The 24505-nt window shown below is 42.4% G+C and overlaps 1 protein-coding gene across 8 annotated transcripts in view; it reads left to right on the forward strand.

Annotated features, from left to right (window-relative positions):
* The window catches only part of TRIP12 (thyroid hormone receptor interactor 12), a 1052161-nt gene that overhangs the window by 121655 nt on the left and 906001 nt on the right, over positions 1 to 24505 (forward strand). For all 8 annotated transcript variants that reach the window (XM_053709826.1, XM_053709829.1, XM_053709830.1 and 5 more), the window contains exon 2: positions 10086 to 10232. In XM_053709826.1, coding sequence (XP_053565801.1) covers positions 10135 to 10232 — 98 coding nt within the window. In that variant the 5' untranslated portion in view covers positions 10086 to 10134. The remainder of the gene's footprint in view (positions 1 to 10085; positions 10233 to 24505) is intronic.

Here is a 24505-nt window from a genome sequence, read left to right on the forward strand (position 1 = left end):
TGCTAGTCTCATTGCTAGTCTGTATAAACATGTCTGACATAGAAGAAACTCCTTGTTCATTATGTTTAAAAGCCATGGTGGAACCCCTTCTTAGAATGTGTACCAAATGTACTGATTTCATTTTAGGCAATAAAGACATTTTCTGTCTCTTAACATTTTTTATCACCAGAGGAATCTGACGAGGGGGAAGTTATGCCGACTAATTTTCCCCACGTGTCAGACCCTTTGACTCCCGCTTAAGGGACTCACGCTCAAATGGCGCCAAGTACATCTAGGGCGTCCATAGCGTTTAATTTACAAGACATGGCGGCAGTCATGGATAATACACTGTCAGCGGTATTAGCCAGACTACCTGAACTTAGAGGTAAGCGAGATAGCTCTGGGGTGAGACAAAATGCAGAGCATACTGACGCTTTAAGAACCATGTCTGATACTGCCTCACAATATGCAGAAGCTGAGGAAAGAGAGCTTCAGTCAGTGGGTGATGTTAATGACTCAGGAAGATACCTGATTCTAATATTTCTACATTTAAATTTAAGCTTGTACACCTCCGCGTGTTGCTTAGGGAGGTTTTAGCTGCTCTGAATGACTGTGATTCCATTGCAGTGCCAGAGAAATTGTGTAGACTGGATAAATACTTGTAGTGCCGGTGTGTACTGATGTTTTTCCAATACTTAAAAGGTTTACAAAAATTATTAATAAGGAATGGGATAGACCAGGTGTGCCGTTCTCTTCCCCTCCTATTTTTAGAAAAATGTTTCCAATAGACGCCACCACACGGGACTTATGGCAGACAGTCCCTAAGGTGGAGGGAGCAGTTTCTACTCTAGCAAAGCGTGCTACTATCCCTGTCGAGGACAGTTGTGCTTTTTTAGATCCAATGGATAAAAAATTAGGTTACCTTAAGAAAATATTTATTCAACAAGGTTTTATCCTACAGCCCCTTGCATGCATTGCCCCTGTCACTGCTGCTGCGGCGTACTGGTTTGAGTCTCTGGAAGAGGCTTTACAGGTAGCGACTCCATTAGATGAAATACTTGGCAAACTTAGAGCTCTTAAGCTAGCCAATTCTTTTATTTCTGACGCCATTGTTCATTTGACTAAACTAACGGCTAAGAATTCTGGTTTTGCTCTACAGGCGCGCAGAGCGCTATGGCTTAAATCATGGTCAGCTGACGTGACTTCAAAATCTAAGCTACTTAACACTCCCTTCAAGGGGCAGACCCTATTCGAGCCTGGTTTGAAGGAGATTATTGCTGATATCACTGGAGGAAAAGGTCATGCCCTTCCTCAGGACAGATTCAAATCTAGGGCCAAACAGTCTAATTTTCGTGCCTTTCAAAACTTCAAGGCAGGTGCGGCATCAATTTCCTCTAATAATAAACAAGAGGGAACTTTTGCTCTATCTAAGACTGTCTGGAGACCAAACCAGACCTGGAAAAAAGGTAAGCAGGTCAAAAAAGCCTGCTGCTGCCTCTAAGACAGCATGAAGGAACGGCCCCCTATCCGGTAACGGATCTAGTAGGGGGCAGACTTTCACTCTTCGCCCAGGCGTGGGCAAGAGATGTTCAGGATCCCTGGGCGTTGGAAATTATATCCCAGGGATAGCTTCTGGACTTCAAAGCTTCCCCCCCAAAAGGGAGATTTCACCTTTCACAATTATCTGCACACCAGATAAAGAGGGAGGCATTCTTACACTGTGTACAAGACCTCCTAGTTATGGGAGTGAACAGGAACAGGGTTTTTACTCAAATCTGTTTGTGGTTCTCAAAAAAGAGGGAACCTTCAGACCAATTTTGGATCTAAAGATCTTAAACAAATTCCTCAAAGTTCCGTCGTTCAAGATGGAAACTATTCATACCATCCTATCACTGATCCAGGAGGGTCAATATATGACTACAGTGGATCTAAAGGATGCTTATCTTCACATTCCAATACACAAAGATCATCATCGGTTTCTCAGGTTTGCCTTTCAAGACAGGCATTACCAGTTGTAGCTCTTCCCTTTGGATTAGCTACAGCCCCAAGAATCTTTACAAAGGTTCTAGGGTCGCTTATGGCGGTCCTAAGGCCGCGGGGCATAGCAGTAGCCCCTTATTTAGATGACATCCTGATACAGGCGTCAAACTTCCAAATTGCCAAGTCTCATACGGACGTAGTACTGGCATTTATGAGGTCGCATGGGTGGAAAGTGAACGAGGAAAAGAGTTCTCTATCCCCACTCACAAGAGTTTCCTTTCTAGGGACTCTGATAGATTCTATAGAAATGAAAATTCACCTGACGGAGTCCAGGTTATCAAAGATTCTAAATTCCTGCCGGGTTCTTCATTCCATTCCGCGCCCTTCGGTGGCTCAGTGTATGGAGGTAATCGGCTTAATGGTAGCGGCAATGGACATAGTGCCGTTTGCACGCTTACATCTCAGACCGCTGCAACTATGCATGCTCAGTCAGTGGAGCGGGGATTACACAGATTTGTCCCCTCAACTGAATCTGGACCAAGAGACCAGGGATTCTTTTCCCTGGTAGCTATCTCGGGTCCATCTGTCCAAAGGTATGACCTTTCGCAGGCCAGATTGGACAATTGTAACAACAAATACCAGCCTTCTAGGTTGGGGTGCAGTCTGGAACTCCCTGAAGGCTCAGGGATCGTGGACTCAGGAGGAGTCTCTCCTTCCAATAAATATTCTGGAACTAAGAGCGATAATCAAGGCTCTTCAGGCTTGGCCTCAGTTAGCAACTCTGAGGTACATCAGATTTCAGTCGGACGACATCACGACTGTAGCTTACATCAACCATCAAGGGGGAACAAGAAGTTCCCTAGAGATGTTAGAAGTTCAAAAATAATTTGCTGGGCAGAGATTCACTCTTGCCACCTATCAGCTAACCATATCCCAGGTGTAGAGCACTGGGAGGCAGATTTTCTAAGTCGTCAGACTTTTCATCCGGGAGAGTGGGAACTCCATCCGGAGGTATTTGCACAACTGATTCATCGTTGGGGCAAACCAGAACTGGATCTCATGGCGTCTCGCCAGAACGCCAAGCTTCCGTGTTACGGATCCAGGTCCAGGGATCCCAAGGCGACACTGATAGATGTTCTTGCAGAGCCCTGGTCTTTCAACCTGGCTTATGTGTTTCCACCGTTTCCTCTGCTCCCTCGACTGATTGCCAAGATCAAGCAGGAGAGAGTATCAGTGATTCTGATAGCACCTGCGTGGGCACGCAGGACTTAGTATGCAGATCTAGTGGACCGGTCATCCTTTCCACCATGGTCTCTGCCTCTGAGACAGGACCTTCTACTTCAGGGTCCTTCCAACCATCCAAATCTCATTTCTCTGCTGCTGACTGCCTAGAGATTGAACGCTTGATTTTATTAAAGCGTGGCTTCTCCGAGTCAGTTATTGATACCTTAATACGGGCACGAAAGCCTGTCACCAGGAAAATTTACAACAAGGTATGGCGTAGATATCTTTATTGGTGTGAATCCAAGGGTTACTCATGGAGTAAGGTCAGGATTCCTAGGATATTATCTTTTCTCCAAGAAGGTTTGGAAAAAGGATTGTCAGCTAGTTAAGCGTCTGGCAGATGTTCCATACGTTCAGGCATTTTGTCAGGCTTTAGTTAGAATCACGCCTGTGTTTAAACCGGTTGCTCCACCATGGAGCTTAAACTTGGTTCTTAAGGTTCTTCAAGAAGTTCCGTTTGAACCTCTTCATTCCATAGATATCAAACTTTTATCTTGGAAAGTCCTTTTTTTGGTAGCCATTTCCTCGGCTCGTAGAGTCTCCGAGTTATCTGCCTTACAATGTGATTCTCCTTATCTGATTTTTCATACGGATAAGGTAGTCCTGCGTACCAAATCTGGGTTTTTACCTAAGGTGGTATCTAACAAGAATATCAATCAAGAGATTGTTGTTCCATCCTTGTGTTTCACAATCTGGACGTGGTCCGTGCTTTAAAGTTTTTACTTACAAGCTACTAAAGATTTTCGTCAAACATCTGCTTGGTTTGTTGTCTTCTCTGGACAGAGGAGAGATCAAAAGGCTTCGGCAACCTCTCCTTCTTTTTGGCTAAGAAGGTTAATCCGCTTAGCCTATGAGACTGCTGGACAGCAGCCTCCTGAAAGGATTACAGCTCATTCCACTAGAGCTGTGGCTTCCACTTGGGCCTTTAAAAATGACGCTTCTTTTGAACAGATTTGCAAGGCGGCGACTTGGTCTTCGCTTCATACTTTTTCAAAATTTAGCTAATTTGATACTTTTGCTTCTTCGGAGGCTATATTTGGGAGAGAGGTTTTACAGGCAGTGTTTCCTTCCATTTAAGTTCCTGCCTTGTCCCTCCCTTCATCCGTGTACTTTAGCTTTGGTATTGGTATCCCACAAGTAATGGATGATCCGTGGACTGGATACACCTTACAAGAGAACACAATTTATGCTTACCTGATAAATTTATTTCTCTTGTGGTGTATCCAGTCCACGGCCCGCCCTGTCATTTTAAGGCAGGTAATTTTTAAATTTAAACTACAGTAACCACTGCACCCTATGGTTCCTCCTTTCTCGGCTTGTTTTCGGTCGAATGACTGGCTATGACAGTTAGGGGAGGAGCTATATTGCAGCTCTGCTGTGGGTTTCCTCTTGCAACTTCCTGTTGGGAATGAGAATATCCCACAAGTAATATATGATCCGTGGACTGGATACACCACAAGAGAAATAAATTTATCAGCTAAGCATAAATTGTGTTTTTATCAGGGAAGCATACATTTTCTTTTGCATTAGGGGACTTTTCGGTTTCCTTTGTTCTCCTTGGCATTGTTCCCTGGGGTGTTCGGCTGGTATCTCCTAATTTGTGGAGATGAGTGGTGGGGGACCGTTTGTTGGCAGACGTCTCCTGGAGGACTGTTGGCTCAGTCAAGTCCGTTTGCGGTCTCTAGTTTGGCTTCTGGACTGATTGTGAGTTAGTGTCATTGGGTCTTTTCCTCTTTTTAAATTTTCTCGGCTTTGGACGAAGCTGTTTTTTTTTTTTTTTTTTTTTTTTATTGGGTAAAGGTTCAGGCCTGGTGCTTTCAGTATGGGCCGCGTATTGTTCCCTCCAGTCTTGGCATTCAGTGTCCTCTATAGCTTGGGTATTTCCCCAAAAGTAATGAATGCAGCTGTGGATTCTTTCCATTTTAAGAAGAAAAACATAAATTATGATTACCTGATAATTTCATTTTCTTCTGATGGATGGAGTCCACAGCTCCCCCCCATAATTTTATGTGTGGTGTCATTCTTCTGGCACCTTTTTACCCTGATATTTCTTCTACTGTTCCTTGTATGAGGGGAGTGGGAGGAGTATTTAAAGGGACAGTATACTGTAAAATAGTTTTCCCTTAAAGTGTTTACAATTGCCTTTTTTACCAACTGTGGAGTAAAAAATGTATGAAAATTAGCTTTTTAAGGTTTATTTGTGAATATTAAAGCTCTGATTTTGTGTTTTGAAGCCATAACCTAATAAAAATGGGTTGAGCTTGTAGGTATAATCAGATCTCATTACTGTATCACATTGTGTACATAAATCTGCTTCTTTATCTTATGCCTGTCCATAAAACAATCACCAGTACTTGGAGAGAACAATGGAAAATGAACATTTTAATACCTTATCTCTGCTATATCCTACTGAGAGTATAATTTCTTCTGCTGGCAGTGTTTACAAAGTTTATCTATAGCTGGGACCTGCGGCCACAAACTTTCAGAATAGGTGGGGATACCACATGCTAAATCAACTATTTCAAATGCCAATATAAGGGTAAAGGATCTACTTCTAAACAATTTAATACACTCCAGCAGGTAAAGTGGATCATTGGGAACAAATTAAAGGGGAGAATTTTTTTGAGTAAACTGTCCCTTTAAGGCTTTGGCTGGGTTGTATTACAGTAGCCCCATTCTTGGACGATATTCTTTTCTTTTTGTGGTAGAGTACTCTGAGTCCCTTCTCTGTCTTTGATGGAAGATAAACTTGCAAAAGTTCTCTTATCCCAAGTACCAGGGTGTATTTCCTGGGTACTATAGACTCCATATCCATGAAGATATTTCTAAAGACCAGAGACGTTGCAAGCTAACTTCGGCATGTCTTGCCCTCCGGACCTCCTTGAGTCCCTCTGTGGCTCATTGTGTGGAGGTGATTGTTCTCATGGTGTCGTGCATGGACATCATTCCTTTTTGCCAGGTTCCGTCTCAGACCTTTAGAACTGTGCATGTTGAAACAGTGAAACGGCGATCTTTCTGATCTGTCTCTACAGATTGTATTAGACAGCTGGTCGAGAGAATTGCTCTTGGTAGCTCTGTCCAGATCATTCGTCTCGTGATACATGCTTCTTAAGACCATCCTTGGAGATTGACTACGGACACAAGCCTATCCGGATGGGGAGATGTTTGTGGTGCCAGGAAGGCACAGGGGTTGTGGACAATCAGACAATATATCCTCGGTGGCTTACATCAACCATCAGGGGGGAACGAGAAGTTCCTTGGCGATGAAGGAAGTATCTCAGATTCTGGAGTGGGCAGAGGCCCACAGCTATTCACTGTCAGCGATCCACATTCCGGGTGTGGACAACTGGGAGGCGGATTTTCTCAGCAGGCAATGCTTTCCACTCAGGGGAATGGTCTCTCCATCCCGAGGTGTTTGCAGAGATATGCAGCAAGTGGGGGAAGCCGGAGATAGATCTCATGGCGTCCCGTCTCAATACCAAGCTACCCTGGTATGGGTTGAGGGATCCCCAAGTGGATCTAATAAATGCACTAGCAGTGCCCTGGAGATTAAAACTCCAGGCCACTCATATCTTTTTCCTCCATTATCTTTTTCCTCCATTACCACTTCTTCAAGTGGTGGCCCCCATCAAGCAGGAGCGTGTATCAGTAATGCTGATTGCTCCATCGTGGTTCGCAGATCTAGTGGGGATGTCCTCATCTCCTCCGTGGAAGTTACCTTGTCGCAGAGACCTGCTGTTTCAAGGTCCGTTTGTTCATCAAAGTCTAGATTCTCTGAGGCTGACTGCGTGGAGATTGAACACTTAGTCTTAGCCAAGAGAGGTTTCTCTGAGAGTGTCATTGATACTCTTATTCAAGCTTGTAAACTAGTTACTCTGCGTATATACCACAAAGGGTGGCGGACCTACTTCTGGTGTGAAGAGCGTGGTTTTTCCTGGCACAGAGTTCTGGTTCCCAGGATCTTATCTTTTGTCAAGGATGGACTGGAGAAGGGCCTTTCTGCTAGTTCCCTGAGGGACAGATTTCGGCCCTGTCAGTTTTATTGCACAAGAGACTGGCTGAGCTTCCAGACATGCAGTCCTTTGTTAAGGCTCCGATTAGGATCTGACCTGTGTTTAGATCTGGGGCTCCTCATTGGAGTCTAAAGCTTGTTCTTCGTGTTTTGCAACAGGCTCAGTTTGAACCTCTGCATTCCGTTGACATTAAATTTATCTTGGTAGGTTCTCTTTTTATTGGCTATTGCCTCTGCGTGCAGAGTTTGAGATCTCTGCTTTTAAATGTGAGTTCCCTTAATTGATTTTTTTTTTTTTTAAGCAGATAAGGCAGTTTTTTGTACTTAATTTAGGTTTTCTTCCTAAGGTTGTGTCAGATCGCAACATCAATCAAGAGATTGTGGTTCCTTCCTTGTGTCCTAATCCTCCTTTATCGAAGGAACATTTACTTCACCATTTGGATGTGGTTCGTGCCTTGGAAGTTCTATCTTCAGACTTCTAAGGAGTTTAAATAATCTTCCTCTTTATTGTCTATTTAGGGAAGCGTAAGGGGCAGAAGGCTACTTCGACTTTCCTATATTTTTGGTTAAGGAGTGTCATCCGCTTAGCTTACAAGACAGCGTGACATCATCCTCCTGAGAGGATAACGGCTCATTCCACTAGAGCAGTGACTTCCTCTTTAAGAATGAGGCCTCTCTGGATCAAATTTATAAGGCGTCTACCTGTTCCTCCTTACATACTTTTTCTAATTTTTGCAAGTTTGATGTTTTTGCTTCGGCTGAAGCAGCTTTCAGGAGAAAAGGTTTGCAGGCTGTGGTGCCCTCAGAATAGGGTCCGCCTTTTCCTTTTTGTTCCCTCCCGTTATTCATTGGGTCCTCTGGAGCGTGGGTATAGTTTCCCCAACAGTAAGGAATGAAGCTGTTGGCTCTCCCTATCTTAGGAAGGAAAACATAATTTATGCTTACCAGATGAATTCCTTTCCTTCCGGATAGGGAGAGTCCACGGCCCCTGCCTGTTTTTTCTTGTCTAAGGGCAGCCCCCTATTTATTTATCTTATTCTTCTGGCACCCTTTATACCCTTATATTTCTCCTACTTTTCCTTGTTCCCTCGGCAGAATGACTGGGGTAATGAGAAAGTGGGAGGGATATTTAAGCCTTTGGCTGTGGTGTATTTGTCTCCTCCTGGTTGCCAGGTGTTTTATTTCCCAACAGTAAGGAATGAAGCCGTGGACTCTCCCTATCCGGAATGAAAGGAATTTATCTGGTAAGCATAATTTGTTTTTCTACTCCCTGGTCTCCATTCACCCGCAGCGATGCCTTTCCACCAGGTGACCACAGAGTTAATGTACTGGAGGATGCGTCTTGTTTATGAATGTACATAATATAACAGGCACCAAATTAGAGTGGTTCCTAAAATAGTAAATTACCTGTGTATGAATTAACATATCTACAGTGACATGGGTTAGGAAACTTACTGTAAAATAAGTGACTTTATTATTCGTGCAGGATACTGTGCAAAGGAGCTGTACACAAGTTTATATTCAGCCTGGCATAGCTTTGGAGCACAAAGTGGAGAGGCAGTTTACAAACGTATACTGATGACTATACGCCGTATGGTTAGGGGTCTTACAACACACTAACATTTAAAAAAATAATTTAAAATAAACACACGCACAAACACACACACTCACTCTCTTGCCCCTCTGGTAGATGCCATAGGCAAACCTAAAAAAAGTTTCTTGATTTTAGGGTTTAATTATGCTCCTAGTCGAGTCCTATTTCCCTCTTAGGTTTCCTTATTGGGGGATAGGACCCTCAATCTAAATGTTAATTAGTTCAGTGCTTGACAAACCCAGGAACCACCATTGGCTCCTGGAATTTTACCCCTGGCTATTAACTTTTTGGTTTATTTTCCATATATCTATATATAAATACTAATATCTGACTCCTAAATATTATTAATGGCTCCTATTTTTTAAACAGATTTGTTGACCGCTGAGATAGTAGTGGGGGGGGTTCTTTTTCTCCTATGCCATGTGAATTTGGGTAGGAAATTGACTATGTGAAAGTAAATTCTAAATGTTTGTTTAGAGTTTAAAATGTATCTGATATTTTATTCTACTCATGTTCTGTTCAAAGCGCACTATGATGCAAAGCAAAAACATATCTACTATTATTGATTGCCAACAAACTACATATGGAATTTTACATTTTGGCTTTTTTTGGGAAGTTGAACTGATGCTAAATTGGGAACTTCAAAGTTTTTGTAGGAAGTGATGACTCCCATGCTGGTGTTTACCATGCTATATGAAATGACGCACACAATTAACTTGTTTGAATTCCCTATGTTGTCTTTGTCTTTTGGTATTTTGTGGAAGTCCCTGGTCTGCTGGGAAAAATAACTTGATTTGTATGAATAATTTTTAGGAAAGGAATGACATTACCCACATTTCAGTACAGGGATGTTAAATGGTTAAGGGCAGACTGGCTAAATCGCCATTTTTTAAATTCAGAGCTCTCGGGTAAGTTGGAGCTGCAATTTTTATAGTTTAAACGTAATGAGGGTGAGCTCAAAGTTTTGAATTTACATGTAGACTGAGCTGACACCGGGAATTTTCCTGCTTCTTTGTAACTAGTTGCCAAAATTGTGTTTACTTTAGCCGATTTTTCATATTTACTACATCTTTATGAGACTGTAGTAGGCCTAAATATCACTCAGATAATTTCTTACTGTTTAATTTGTGTGAGGCTAATATACAACGTGGTTATGTATGACAGGGCTCTGGAGCAAAAAATGGGATGTAAACTAGATGGGAAAACATTTTCTAACAAACATCTATTCTTTTGCAGTGAATGGTAGTGTCTAGAAAGGGTATGTCCCTTCAGGAGAGAGGTGCCAATGTCCAGCCGGCCTAATAACAATCCAGGGGGGTCACTGCGACGTTCACAGAGGAACACTGCTGGGGCCCAGCCGCAAGAGGACATCGCAGGTGGAAGGTGAGTCATTTAACATTGTGGGCATGTAAATATATATAGCTGAACAAAAACAAATGTTTACTTCTGAATATTCCTCTTGACAAATGCATATTAGAAATTATGATCTGGGCAATTTAGTAATATTATTTTCCGTTGTTGGCCTTATTAAAGGGACATGAAACCCATTTTTCTTTCCATGCTTAAGATAAAGCATGTGATTTACAGCTTTCCAATTTACTTTTTATTAGCTAATTTGTTTTTTAGCTTCATATCTTTTGTTGCAAAAGATACCTTGGTAGGCTCAGGAGCTGCTGGATGGTGGTTGCACATATATGCCTCATGTTATTGGTTCACCTTATGTGTTCATCTAGCGCCCAGTAGTGTACTGCTTCAACAAAGGATACCAAGAGAATCAAGCAAGTTTTGCTAACAGAAGTAAATTTGAAAGTTAAGATTTTATTTTCTGTCTGAACCATGAAATAAAATTTGTTTGGGTTTCATGTCCCCTTAACTTGTTTTGATTTTGTACTACTCAAAAATACGAATACACACTACAGGTATACCTCACTTTACAGCGCTTCACTTTACAGCGCTTCGCTAATACAGCGCTTTGTGGAGCTGAAGTTCAACCTCCAAGGATTTTGAAACAGTGCTGTAATCTCCGTGAGATTGCGAGAAAAGTGACTGGCACAATTTTGTTATGCTTAGTACACTGTTTACAGCATTTCAGTGCAATCTGTGTCTCAGTGCTATAGTCTGGCAAATTTACTACAGTAATTGTCACCATTTTACAGGTACAATATTTATTGAATACTAGTGTTAAACTAAACTAAATGTAGCACTATTGCACCCCTAATATATGTTCAAACATGTTTTCAAGTTTTTAAACACTGGCAAGTGAAAAGAAAGCTAAAACTGCCTTGTTTCACTTTAAGGCGGTTTTCACTTTACAGCGGGGCTCCGGTCCCTAACCCGCTGTATGAGCGGGGTATACCTGTGTGATATAGATATATATATATATATATATATATATATATATATATATATATATATATATATATATATATATATATATATATATATATATATATATATATATATATATATATATATATATATATATATATATATATATATATATATATATATATATATATATATATATAGAGAGTTTTACCCCCGTTTTCAGACTTGGGAGAGATTTACTTACATACATACTACATACATACATTGATATATATATAGAGATATCTTGCTTTACTGACCACCCATTATCATTTAAGGGATGCTAAACCCAAAAATTTTCTTTCATGATTCAGATAAAGCATGCAATTTTAAGGAACTTTCTCATGTACTCCTGTTATTTTTTTTTCATTCTCTTGCTATCTTTATTTAAAAAGCAGGGATATAAAGCTTAGGAGCCGGTTCATTTTAGGTGCAGTACCCTGGATAGCGCTTGCTTATTGGTGGCTTCATTTATCCACCAATTAACAAGTGCAATCCAGGTTCTAAACCAAAAATGGTCCGGCTTTAAATGCCTGCTTTTCAAATAAAGATAGCAAGAGAATGAAGAAATAATAAAGTTGGTTAAAATTGCATGCTTTATATGAATCTTGAAAGAAAAAAATTGGGTTTAGTATCCCTTTAAATACATTTCTCTTGCAAGGTGTATCCAGTCCACGGATTCATCCTTACTTGTGGGATATTCTCCTTCCCTACAGGAAGTGGCAAAGAGAGCACACAGCAGAGCTGTCCATATAGCTCCCCCCTAGCTCCACCCCCCAGTCCCACCCCCCAGTCATTCTCTTTGCCGGCTCTAAGCACTAGGTTCTCTCTCAGGGAGGGTAAAGTGAATGTGGTGTTAGAATTGTAGTTTTATATCTTCAATCAAGAGTTTGTTATTTTTAAATAGTACCGGTTTGTTCTATTTACTCTCTAGCAGAAAAGTGATGAAGAATTCTGCTGAGAGGAAAATGATTTTAGCATGTTGTAACTAAAATCCACTGCTGTTCCCACACAGGACTGAGGAGTACCAGAAAACTTCAGTTGGGGGGAACAGTTTGCAGGCTTGACTGCAATGAGGTATGTTCAATCATTTATTTCTAGACAAGACTGAGATAATGCTAGAAGACTGACAAGATCCCCATTTGGGGAGGGTAAGCTATGTTCTGAGACTTAGTATAGAATTGAATGCTTACATGACAGGGCTAAATAGGCTGGTTGACACTAATGCAGGGCAATCGATTATTTAAAAAATACTCATTGGAGACACCTTTTTAGGCACTTTGGAGTGTTTTACTGGGGTTATTATCCACATGGCATAAATTTAGTCACTTAGAAGTGATTTTTGTAGGCCTCACAAGTCCGGAGTGGAGTGGGAGAGGCCTAATTTCGTGCCTCAGATGCGCACTTAGAATTGAGAGACTGTTTCATGCTGCTTCACATGGAGGGTCCAGCTGCTGATTGAGGGCCTAGAAGAAGCTTTATTTCCCCAAAACTGATCCCTAAGGGCAGGTAGGGCCACAGTAGTAAGCTGTGGCAAGGTGCTGTAGTTTAACCGGTTGTTGGCTTTAGGCTGCTCCTCTGATCCAGGCAAGAAAGCCTGTCACCAGGAAAGTCTACCATAAGATATGGTGGAAAGATATGGTGGAAATATCTTTGTTGGTGTGAATCCAAGGGTTACTCATGGAGTAAGATTAGAATTCCCAGGATATTGTCTTTTCTCCAAGACGGTTTGGAGAAAGGATTGTCGGCTAGTTATTTAAAGGGACAGATATCTGCTCTGTCTATCCTTTTGCACAAGCGTCTGGCAGAGGTACCGGACGTTCAAGCGTTTGCACAGGCTTTAGTCAGAATCAAGCCTGTCTAAAAACCTGTGGCTCCGCCATGGAGTTTGAATCTAGTTCTTTCAGTTCTTCAAGGGGTTCCGTTTGAACCTTTTACATTCCATAGATATTAAGTTGTTATCTTGGAAAGTTTTGTTTTTGGTAGCTATCTCTTCTGCTCTCAGAATTATCTGCCTTACAGTGTGATTCACCTTATCTGGTGTTCCACACAGATAAGGTAGTTTTGCGTACCAAACCTGGTTTTCTTCCTAAAGTTGCTTCTAACAAGATTATTAACCAGGAAATAGTTGTTCCTTCTCTGTGTCCTAAACCATCTTCGAAGAAGGACTGTGTTTTGCATAATCTTGATGTAGTTCGTGCTTTAAAGTTCTATTTACAAGCAACTAAGGATTTCAGACAAACATCTTCTTTGTTTGTTATCTATTCTGGTAAGAGGAGAGGTCAAAAAGCGACTGCTACCTCTCTTTCCTTTTGGCTGAAAAGCATCATCCGTTTGGCCTATGAGACTGCTGGCCTGCAGCTTCCTGAAAGAATTACTGCTCATTCTACCAGAGCAGTGGCTTCCACATGGGTTTTCAAAAATGAGGATTCTGTGGAACAGATTTGTAAGGCAGCGACTTGGTCTTCACTGCATACTTTTGCCAAATTTTACAAATTCGATACTTTTTGCTTCTTCGGAGGCTATTTTTGGGAGAAAGGTTTTGCAAGCAGTGGTGCCTTCCGTTTAAGGTACCTGTCTTGTTCCCTCCCTTCATCCGTGTCCTAAAGCTTTGGTATTGCTATCCCATAAGTAAGGATGAATCCGTGGACTGGATACACCTTGCAAGAGAAAACAGAATTTATACTTACCTGATAAATTACTTTCTCTTGCGGTGTATCCAGTCCACGGCCCGCCCTGGCAATTAAGTCGGTTAAAGAAAATAAATAAATAAATAAATTTTTGTTTAAACTACAGTCACCACTGCACCCTATGGTTTCTCCTTTGGCTTCTTAACCTTTGGTCGAATGACTGGGGGGTGGAGCTAGGGGGGGAGTTATATGGACAGCTCTGCTGTGTGCTCTCTTTGCCACTTCCTGTAGGGAAGGAGAATATCCCACAAGTAAGGATGAATCCGTGGACTGGATACACCGCAAGAGAAAGTAATTTATCAGGTAAGTATAAATTCTGTTTTTGTTAGATTATGCAAGAGAGAAGAGAAAAATGTGTATATATCTGTGTGTGTGTGTGTAGAGCTATAGATATTTAAAAAAATTGGGAACACTGCAAAATTACACAATTTTTTTTTTCCCTGGTTTTACTATTTATAGGTATGTGTTTGGGAGGAATGTTATCAGTAGTTTATAGAATAAAACAAAAATGTTAAATGTACCCAAATAAAAATATTGTCATCTAGGGCATTTTTTTCCCTGCAGAAAATGACAACTAGTTAAAATATGTCTTCAGACTTCACATAATGCATACCAAGTTTTCATGCATCTTGGTATGCTGTCTACCAGTTTTTTAATATTGCTGTTGGGTGACTTTATGCCACTCTTGGTGCAAAAATTCAAGCAGCTCGGCTTGCTTTGTTTGGCTTGTGACCATCCACCTTTCTATTGGTCACCTTCCAGAGGTTCTCAATAGGTTCAGGTCTGGAGATTAGGCTGACCATAGCAGGGTCCTGATCTGGTGGTCCTCCATTCACGCCTTGGTTGACCTGGCTGTGTGGCATAGAGCATTGTTCTGCTAGAAAAAACAATCCTTTAGCTTTTGGGAATATTGTCATAGCAGAAAGAAGCAAGTTTTTTCTTCTAGGATAACCTTGTAGGTGGCTTGATTTATTCCTTCTTCATAAAGATAAATATTCCCGATTTCAGCATTGCTGAAACACTCCCACATCATCACCGATCCTCCACCAAATTTTATATATGGGTGCAAGACACAGTGGCTTTGAGGCCTCTCTCCGTCGAACCATTAGAGGACCAGGTGTTAAGCAAAGGTTAAAATTGATCAGATGACCTTAGTTCAGTCCTCTTCGGCCAATCCTTAGTTTTTTGCAAACCTGAGCTTGGCTCTTCTTTGCTTCACTTTGATTTTTTTCTAGCTTTGTACGACTTTAGCTCTTTTTGTAGGTCACTTAAAGGGATAGTAAACCCAATTTTCTCCAACATTGGTGTGTCCGGTCCACGGCGTCATCCTTACTTGTGGGAATATCTCTTCCCCAACAGGAAATGGCAAAGAGTCCCAGCAAAGCTGGCCATATAGTCCCTCCTAGGCTCCGCCCACCCCAGTCATTCTCTTTGCCGTTGCACAGGCAACATCTCCACGGAGATGGTTAAGAGTATGTGGTGTTTAGTTGTAGTTTTTTTATTCTACTATCAAGAGTTTATTTTAAAATAGTGCTGGTATGTACTATTTACTCTGAAACAGAAAAGGATGAAGATTTCTGTTTGTGAGAGGAAGATGATTTTAGCAGACAGTAACTAAAATCGATTGCTGTTTCCACATAGGACTGTTGAGATGAAGTATCTTCAGTTGGGGGAAACAGCAGACTTTTCTGCTTAAGGTATGACTAGCCATATTTCTAACAAGACTGTGTAATGCTGGAAGGCTGTCATTTCCCCTCATGGGGACCGGTAAGCCATTTTCTTAGTTTCAAACAGAATAAAAGGCTAAATATGGGCTATAAAACTGGTAGACACTTTTATGGGCTAAATCGATTGCTTTATTTGGACATTTTATACATGTTTATGCTGATAATTCACACTTATAAACTTGGGGAACGTTTTTTAACGTCAGGCACTGTTAGACACCTTTTCCAGTCAGGGAGGGCCTTCCCAGTTGTAGGCTGAGCCTCATTTTCGCGCCATTACTGCGCAGTTGTTTTTGAGAGCAAGACATGCAGATGCATGTGTGAGGACCTGAAAGTAGTTGGAAAAGTTTCTAGAAGGCGTCATTTGGTATCGTATTCCCCTCTGGGCTTGGTAAAGTCACAGCAAAGGCTGTAGCTGCGACTGTATAGGGGTTAAATTTGTAAACGGCTCCGGTTCCGTTATTTTAAGGGTTAAAGCTCTGAAAATTGGTATGCAATACTTTTAAGGCTTTAAGACACTGTGGTGAAATTTTGGTAAATGTTGAACAATTCCTTCATACTTTTTCACATATTCAGTAATAAAGTGTGCTCTGTTTAAAACTTAAAGAGACAGTAACGGTTTTGTTTTAAAACGTTTTTTGTGCTTTGACAAGTTTAAGCCTGTTTAACATGTCTGTGTCTTCGGATAAGCTATGTTCTATATGTATGAAAGCCAATGTGTCTCCCCATTCAATATTGTGTGATAATTGTGCCATAGCGTCCAAACAAAGTAAGGACAGTACTGCCACAGATAATGAAATTGCCCAAGATGATTCCTCAGATGAGAGGAGTAGACATGATACTACATCATCTCCTACTGTGTCTACACCAGTTTTGCCCACACAGGAGGCCCCTAGTACATCTAGCGCGCCAATACTTATTACCATGCAACAATTGACGGCTGTAATGGATAACTCCATAGCAAATATTTTATCCAAAATGCCTGCATATCAGAGAAAGCGCGATTGCTCTGTTTTAAACACTGAAGAGCAGGAGGGCGCTGATGATAATTGTTCTGTCATACCCTCACACCAATCTGAAGTGGCCACGAGGGAGGTTTTGTCAAATGGGGAAATTTCAGATTCAGGAAAAATTTCTCAACAAGCTGAACCTGATGTTGTGACATTTAAATTTAAATTAGAACATCTCCGCGCACTGCTTAAGGAGGTGTTATCTACTCTGGATGATTGTGACAACTTGGTCGTTCCAGAGAAATTATGCAAGATGGACAAGTTTCTAGAGGTTCCGGTGCACCCCAACGCTTTTCCTATACCCAAGCGGGTGGCGGACATAGTGAATAAGGAGTGGGAGAAGCCCGGCATACCTTTTTGTTCCCCCCCCCTATATTTAAGAAATTATTTCCTATGGTCGACCCCAGAAAGGACTTATGGCAGACAGTCCCTAAGGTCGAGGGGGCAGTTTCTACTCTAAACAAGCGAACTACTATCCCTATCGAGGATAGTTGTGCTTTCAAAGATCCTATGGATAAAAAATTGGAAGGTTTGCTTAAAAAGATTTTTGTACAGCAGGGTTACCTTCTACAACCCATTTCGTGCATTGTTCCTGTCACTACAGCAGCGTGGTTCTGGTTCGAGGAACTCGAAAAGTCGCTCAGTAGAGAGACTCCATATGAGGAGGTTATGGACAGAGTTCACGCACTTAAGTTGGCTAACTCTTTTATTTTAGATGCCGCTTTGCAATTAGCTAGATTAACGGCGAAAAATTCAGGGTTTGCAATTGTGGCGCGCAGAGCGCTTTGGCTAAATTCTTGGTCAGCGGATGTATCATCCAAGACAAAATTGCTTAACATCCCTTTCAAAGGTAAAACTCTCTTTGGGCCAGAATTGAAAGAGATTATCTCAGACATCACTGGGGGAAAGGGCCACGCCCTTCCACAAGATAGGCCTTTCAAGGCCAAGAATAAGTCTAATTTTCGTTCCTTTCGCAATTTCAGGAACGGACCGGCCTCTAATTCTGCATCCTCTAAGCAAGAGGGTAATGCCTCACAGCCCAAACCAGCCTGGAAACCTATGCAAGGCTGGAACAAGGGTAAGCAGGCCAAGAAGCCTGCTGCCGCTAACAAAACAGCATGAAGGAGTAGCCCCCGATCCGGGACCGGATCTAGTAGGGGGCAGACTCTCTCTCTTTGCTCAGGCTTGGGCAAGAGATGTTCAGGATCCCTGGGCACTAGAAATAGTTTCTCAGGGTTATCTTCTGGAATTCAAGGAACTACCCCCAAGGGGAAGGTTCCACTTGTCTCTCTTATCCTTAAACCAAATAAAGAGACAGGCGTTCTTACATTGTGTAGAAGACCTGTTAAAGATGGGAGTGATACACCCTGTTCCAATGACGGAACAAGGAATGGGATTTTACTCAAATCTGTTCGTAGTTCCCAAAAAAGAGGGAACCTTCAGACCAATTCTGGATTTAAAGATCCTAAACAAATTTCTCAGGGTACCATCGTTCAAAATGGAAACCATTCCAACGATTCTACCCACTATCCAGGAAGGTCAATTTATGACTACCGTGGATCTAAAGGATGCGTACCTACATATTCCTATCCACAAAGAACATCATCAGTTCCTAAGGTTCGCCTTTCTGGACAAACATTACCAGTTTGTGGCCCTCCCATTCGGGTTAGCCACTGCTCCAAGGATTTTCACAAAGGTACTCGGGTCCCTTCTAGCGGTTCTAAGACCGAGGGGCATTGCAGTAGTACCGTACTTGGACGACATTCTAATACAAGCGTCGTCCCTTTCAAAAGCAAAGGCTCATACAGACATTGTTCTGGCCTTTCTCAGATCTCACGGATGGAAGGTGAACATAGAAAAGAGTTCTCTGTCTCCGTCAACAAGAGTTCCCTTCTTGGGAACAATAATAGATTCCTTAGAAATGAGGATTTTTCTGACAGATGTCAGAAAGTAAAAACTTCTAAGCACTTGTCAAGTTCTTCACTCTGTTCCACGTCCTTCCATAGCTCAGTGCATGGAAGTAGTAGGGTTGATGGTTGCAGCAATGGACATAGTTCCTTTTGCACAAATTCATCTAAGACCATTACAACTGTGCATGCTCAAACAGTGGAATGGGGACTATACAGACTTGTCTCCAGTGATTCAAGTAGATCAGAAGACCAGAGAGTCACTCCGTTGGTGGCTGACCCTGGACCATCTATCCCAGGGAATGAGCTTCCGCAGACCAGAGTGGGTCATTGTCACGACCGACGCCAGTCTAGTGGGCTGGGAATCCCTGAAAGCTCAGGGACTATGGTCTCGGGAAGAGTCTCTTCTCCCGATAAACATTCTGGAACTAAGAGCGATATTCAATGCTCTCAGGGCTTGGCCTCAGCTTGCAAAGGCCAGATTCATAAGATTCCAATCAGACAACATGACGACGGTTGCGTATATCAATCATCAGGGGGGAACAAGGAGTTCCCTAGCGATGAAAGAAGTGACCAAAATAATACAATGGGCGGAGGATCACTCCTGCCATCTATCTGCGATCCACATCCCAGGTGTGGAAAACTGGGAAGCGGATTATCTGAGTCGTCAGACTTTCCATCCGGGGGAGTGGGAACTCCACCCGGAGATCTTTGCCCAGTTGACTCAATTATGGGGCATTCCAGACATGGATCTGATGGCGTCTCGTCAGAACTTCAAGGTTCCTTGCTACGGGTCCAGATCCAGGGATCCCAAGGCGACTCTAGTGGATGCACTAGTACCACCTTGGACCTTCAACCTAGCTTATGTGTTTCCACCGTTTCCTCTCATTCCCAGGCTGGTAGCCAGGATCAAACAGGAGAGGGCCTCGGTGATCTTGATAGCTCCTGCGTGGCCACGCAGGACTTGGTATGCAGACCTGGTGAATATGTCATCGGTTCCACCATGGAAGCTACCTTTTGAGACAGGACCTTCTTGTTCAGGGTCCATTCGAACATCCAAATCTGGTCTCCCTCCAGCTGACGGCTTGGAGATTGAACGCTTGATTCTATCAAAGCGTGGGTTTTCAGATTCTGTGATAGATACTCTGGTTCATGCCAGAAAACCGGTAACTAGAAAGATTTACCATAAAATATGGAAAAGATATATCTGTTGGTGTGAATCCAAGGGATTCCCATGGAATAAGATAAAAATTCCTAAGATTCTTTCCTTTCTGCAAGAAGGTTTGGATAAAGGATTATCTGCGAGTTCTCTAAAGGGACAGATTTCTGCTTTATCTGTCTTACTACACAAACGACTGGCAGGTGTGCCAGATGTTCAAGCATTTGTTCAGGCTCTGGTTAGGATCAAGCCTGTTTACAGACCTTTGACTCCTCCCTGGAGTCTAAATCTAGTTCTTTCAGTTCTTCAAGGGGTTCCGTTTGAACCTCTACATTCCATAGATATTAAGTTATTATCTTGGAAAGTTTTGTTTTTGGTTGCTATTTCTTCTGCTAGAAGAGTTTCAGAGTTATCTGCTCTGCAGTGTACTCCGCCCTATCTGGTGTTCCATTCAGATAAGGTTGTTTTGCGTACTAAGCCTGGTTTTCTTCCAAAGGTTGTTTCCAACAAGAATATTAACCAGGAGATAGTTGTACCTTCTTTGTGTCCGAAACCAGTTTCAAAGAAGGAACGTTTGCTACACAATTTAGATGTAGTCCGTGCTCTAAAATTCTACTTAGAAGCTACAAAAGAATTCAGACAAACATCTTCTTTGTTTGTCGTCTATTCTGGTAAAAGGAGAGGTCAAAAAAGCAACTTCTACCTCTTTCCTTTTGGCTTAAAAGCATCATCCGATTGGCTTATGAGACTGCCGGACGGCAGCCTCCTGAAAGAATCACAGCTCACTCCACTAGGGCTGTGGCTTCCACATGGGCCTTCAAGAACGAGGCTTCTGTTGATCAGATATGTAAGGCAGCGACTTGGTCTTCACTGCACACTTTTGCCAAATTTTACAAATTTGATACTTTTGCTTCTTCAGAGGCTATTTTTGGGAGAAAGGTTTTGCAAGCCGTGGCGCCTTCTGTTTAGGTAACCTGATTTGCTCCCTCCCTTCATCCTTGTCCTAAAGCTTTGGTATTGGTTCCCACAAGTAAGGATGACGCCGTGGACCGGACACACCAATGTTGGAGAAAACAGAATTTATGCTTACCTGATAAATTACTTTCTCCAACGGTGTGTCCGGTCCACGGCCCGCCCTGGTTTTTTAATCAGGTCTGATTAATTATTTTCTCTAACTACAGTCACCACGGTACCATATGGTTTCTCCTATATTTTTCCTCCTGTTCGTCGGTCGAATGACTGGGGTGGGCGGAGCCTAGGAGGGACTATATGGCCAGCTTTGCTGGGACTCTTTGCCATTTCCTGTTGGGGAAGAGATATTCCCACAAGTAAGGATGAAGCCGTGGACCGGACACACCGTTGGAGAAAGTAATTTATCAGGTAAGCATAAATTCTGTTTTTTTCTTTAATTATTCATATAGAGCATTCAATTTTAAGCAACTTTCTAATTTACTCCTATTATCAATATTTCTTCGTTTTCTTGGTATCTGTTTATTTGTAAAGGAATTTAAGCTTAAAGGGACAGTATACACTCATTTTCATTTAACTGAATGTCATAGACACTACTATAAAGAATAAGATGCACAGATACTGATCTAAAAATCCAGTATAAAACTGTTTAAACACTTAGAAGCTCTCAGTTTAACTCTGTTGAAAAGGTAGCTGGAAAGCCCACTGCAAGTGGCAAATAAGACACTCCCCCCTCCCCCTTCTTTTGCATATGAAAAACAAAATTTATGCTTACCTGATAAATTCATTTCTCCTGTAGTTTGGTCAGTCCACGGGTCATCATTACTTCTGGGATATTATCTCCTCCCCTACAGGAAGTGCAAGAGGATTCACCCAGCAGAGCTGCTATATAGCTCCTCCCCTCTACGTCACCTCCAGTCATTCGACCAAAGGACCAACGAGAAAGGAGAAGCCCAAGGGTGTAGTGGTGACTGGAGTATAATCCAAAAAATTTTTTAGCCTGCCATAAAAAACAGGGCGGGCCGTGGACTGACCACACTACAGGAGAAATGAATTTATCAGGTAAGCATAAATTTTGTTTTCTCCTGTTAAGTGTGGTCAGTCCACGGGTCATCATTACTTCTGGGATACCAATACCAAAGCAAAAGTACACGGATGACGGGAGGGACAGGCAGGCTCTTTATACGGAGGGAACCACTGCCTGAAGAACCTTTCTCCCAAAAACAGCCTCCGAAGAAGCAAAAGTGTCAAATTTGTAAAATTTGGATAAAGTATGAAGAGAAGACCAAGTTGCAGCCTTGCAAATCTGTTCAACAGAAGCCTCATTCTTAAAGGCCCAAGTGGAAGCCACAGCTCTAGTAGAATGAGCTGTAATTCTTTCAGGAGGCTGCTGTCCAGCAGTCTCATAGGCTAATCGTATTATGCTACGAAGCCAAAAAGAGAGAGAGGTAGCCGAAGCTTTTTGACCTCTCCTCTGGCCAGAATAAACGACAAACAGGGAAGACGTTTGACGAAAATCCTTAGTTGCCTGTAGATAAAATTTCAGGGCACGGACTACATCTAGATTGTGTAGCAGACGTTCCTTCTTCGAGGAAGGATTAGGACACAAAGATGGAACAACAATCTCTTGATTGATATTCCTGTTAGTGACCACCTTAGGTAGGAACCCAGGTTTAGTACGCAGAACTACCTTGTCTGAATGAAAAATCAGATAAGGAGAATCACAATGTAAGGCAGATAACTCAGAGACTCTTCGAGCCGAGGAAATAGCCATTAAAAACAGAACTTTCCAAGATAACAACTTGATATCAATGGAATGAAGGGGTTCAAACGGAACACCCTGTAAAACATTAAGAACTAAGTTCAAACTCCATGGCGGAGCAACAGTTTTAAACACAGGCTTGATCCTAGCTAAAGCCTGACAAAAAGCTTGAACGTCCGGAACTTCTGACAGACGTTTGTGTAAAAGAATGGACAGAGCTGAAATCTGTCCCTTTAAGGAACTAGCGGATAAACCCTTTTCTAAACCTTCTTGTAGAAAAGACAATATCCTTGGAATCCTAACCTTACTCCATGAGTAACTCTTGGATTCGCACCAATATAAGTATTTACGCCATATTTTATGGTAAATCCTTCTGGTAACAGGCTTCCTAGCCTGTATTAAGGTATCAATAACTGGCTCAGAAAACCCACGTTTTGATAAAATCAAGCGTTCAATCTCCAAGCAGTCAGCTTCAGAGAAGTTAGATTTTGATGTTTGAATGGACCCTGGATCAGAAGGTCCTGTTTCAGAGGTAGAGACCAAGGCGGACAGGATGACATGTCCACTAGATCTGCATACCAAGTCCTGCGTGGCCATGCAGGTGCTATTAGAATCACTGATGCTCTCTCCTGTTTGATTCTGGCAATCAATCGAGGAAGCATCGGGAAGGGTGGAAACACATAAGCCATCTTGAAGGTCCAAGGTGCTGTCAGAGCATCTATCAGAACCGCTCCCGGATCCCTGGATCTGGACCCGTAGCGAGGAAGCTTGGCGTTCTGACGAGACGCCATGAGATCTATCTCTGGTTTGCCCCAACGTCGAAGTATTTGGGCAAAGACCTCCGGATGAAGTTCCCACTCCCCCGGATGAAAAGTCTGACGACTTAAGAAATCTGCCTCCCAGTTCTCCACTCCCGGGATGTGGATTGCAGACAGGTGGCAAGAGTGAGACTCTGCCCAGTGAATTATCTTTGACACTTCCATCATTGCTAGAGAGCTTCTTGTCCCTCCCTGATGGTTGATGTAAGCTACAGTCGTGATGTTGTCCGACTGAAACCTGATGAACCCCCGAGTTGTTAACTGGGGCCAAGCCAGAAGGGCATTGAGAACTGCTCTCAATTCCAGAATGTTTATTGGAAGGAGACTCTCCTCCTGATTCCATAGTCCCTGAGCCTTCAGAGAATTCCAGACAGCGCCCCAACCTAGTAGGCTGGCGTCTGTTGTTACAATTGTCCAGTTTGGCCTGCTGAATGGCATCCCCCTGGACAGATGTGGCCGATAAAGCCACCATAGAAGAGAATTTCTGGTCTCTTGATTCAGATTCAGCGTGGGAGACAAATCTGAGTAATCCCCATTCCACTGACTTAGCATGCACAATTGCAGCGGTCTGAGATGTAGGCGTGCAAAGGGGACTATGTCCATTGCCGCTACCATTAATCCGATCACCTCCATGCATTGAGCTACTGACGGGTGTTGAATGTAATGAAGGACACGGCATGCATTTTGAAGCTTTGTTAACCTGTCTTCTGTCAGGTAAATCTTCATTTCTACAGAATCTATCAGAGTCCCCAAGAAGGGAACTCTTGTGAGTGGAAAGAGAACTCTTCTTTTCGTTCACCTTCCATCCATGCGACCTTAGAAATGCCAGTACTAATTCTGTATGAGACTTGGCAGTTTGAAAGCTTGAAGCTTGTATCAGAATGTCGTCTAGGTACGGAGCTACCGAAATTCCTTGCGGTCTTAGTACCGCCAGAAGAGTACCCAGAACCTTTGTGAAGATTCTTGGAGCCGTAGCCAATCCGAATGGAAGAGCTACAAACTGGTAATGCCGGTCTAGAAAGGCAAACCTTAGATACCGGTAATGATTTATGTGAATCGGTATGTGAAGGTAAGCATCCTTTAAATCCACTGTGGTCATGTACTGACCCTCTTGGATCATGGGCAAAATTGTTCGAATAGTTTCCATCTTGAACGATGGAACTCTTAGGAATTTGTTTAGGATCTTTAAATCCAAGATTGGCCTGAAAGTTCCCTCTTTCTTGGGAACTACAAACAGATTTGAGTAAAAC

This window comes from Bombina bombina, chromosome 4 (genome assembly GCF_027579735.1).
Source record: "Bombina bombina isolate aBomBom1 chromosome 4, aBomBom1.pri, whole genome shotgun sequence".
NCBI lineage: Eukaryota > Metazoa > Chordata > Amphibia > Anura > Bombinatoridae > Bombina > Bombina bombina.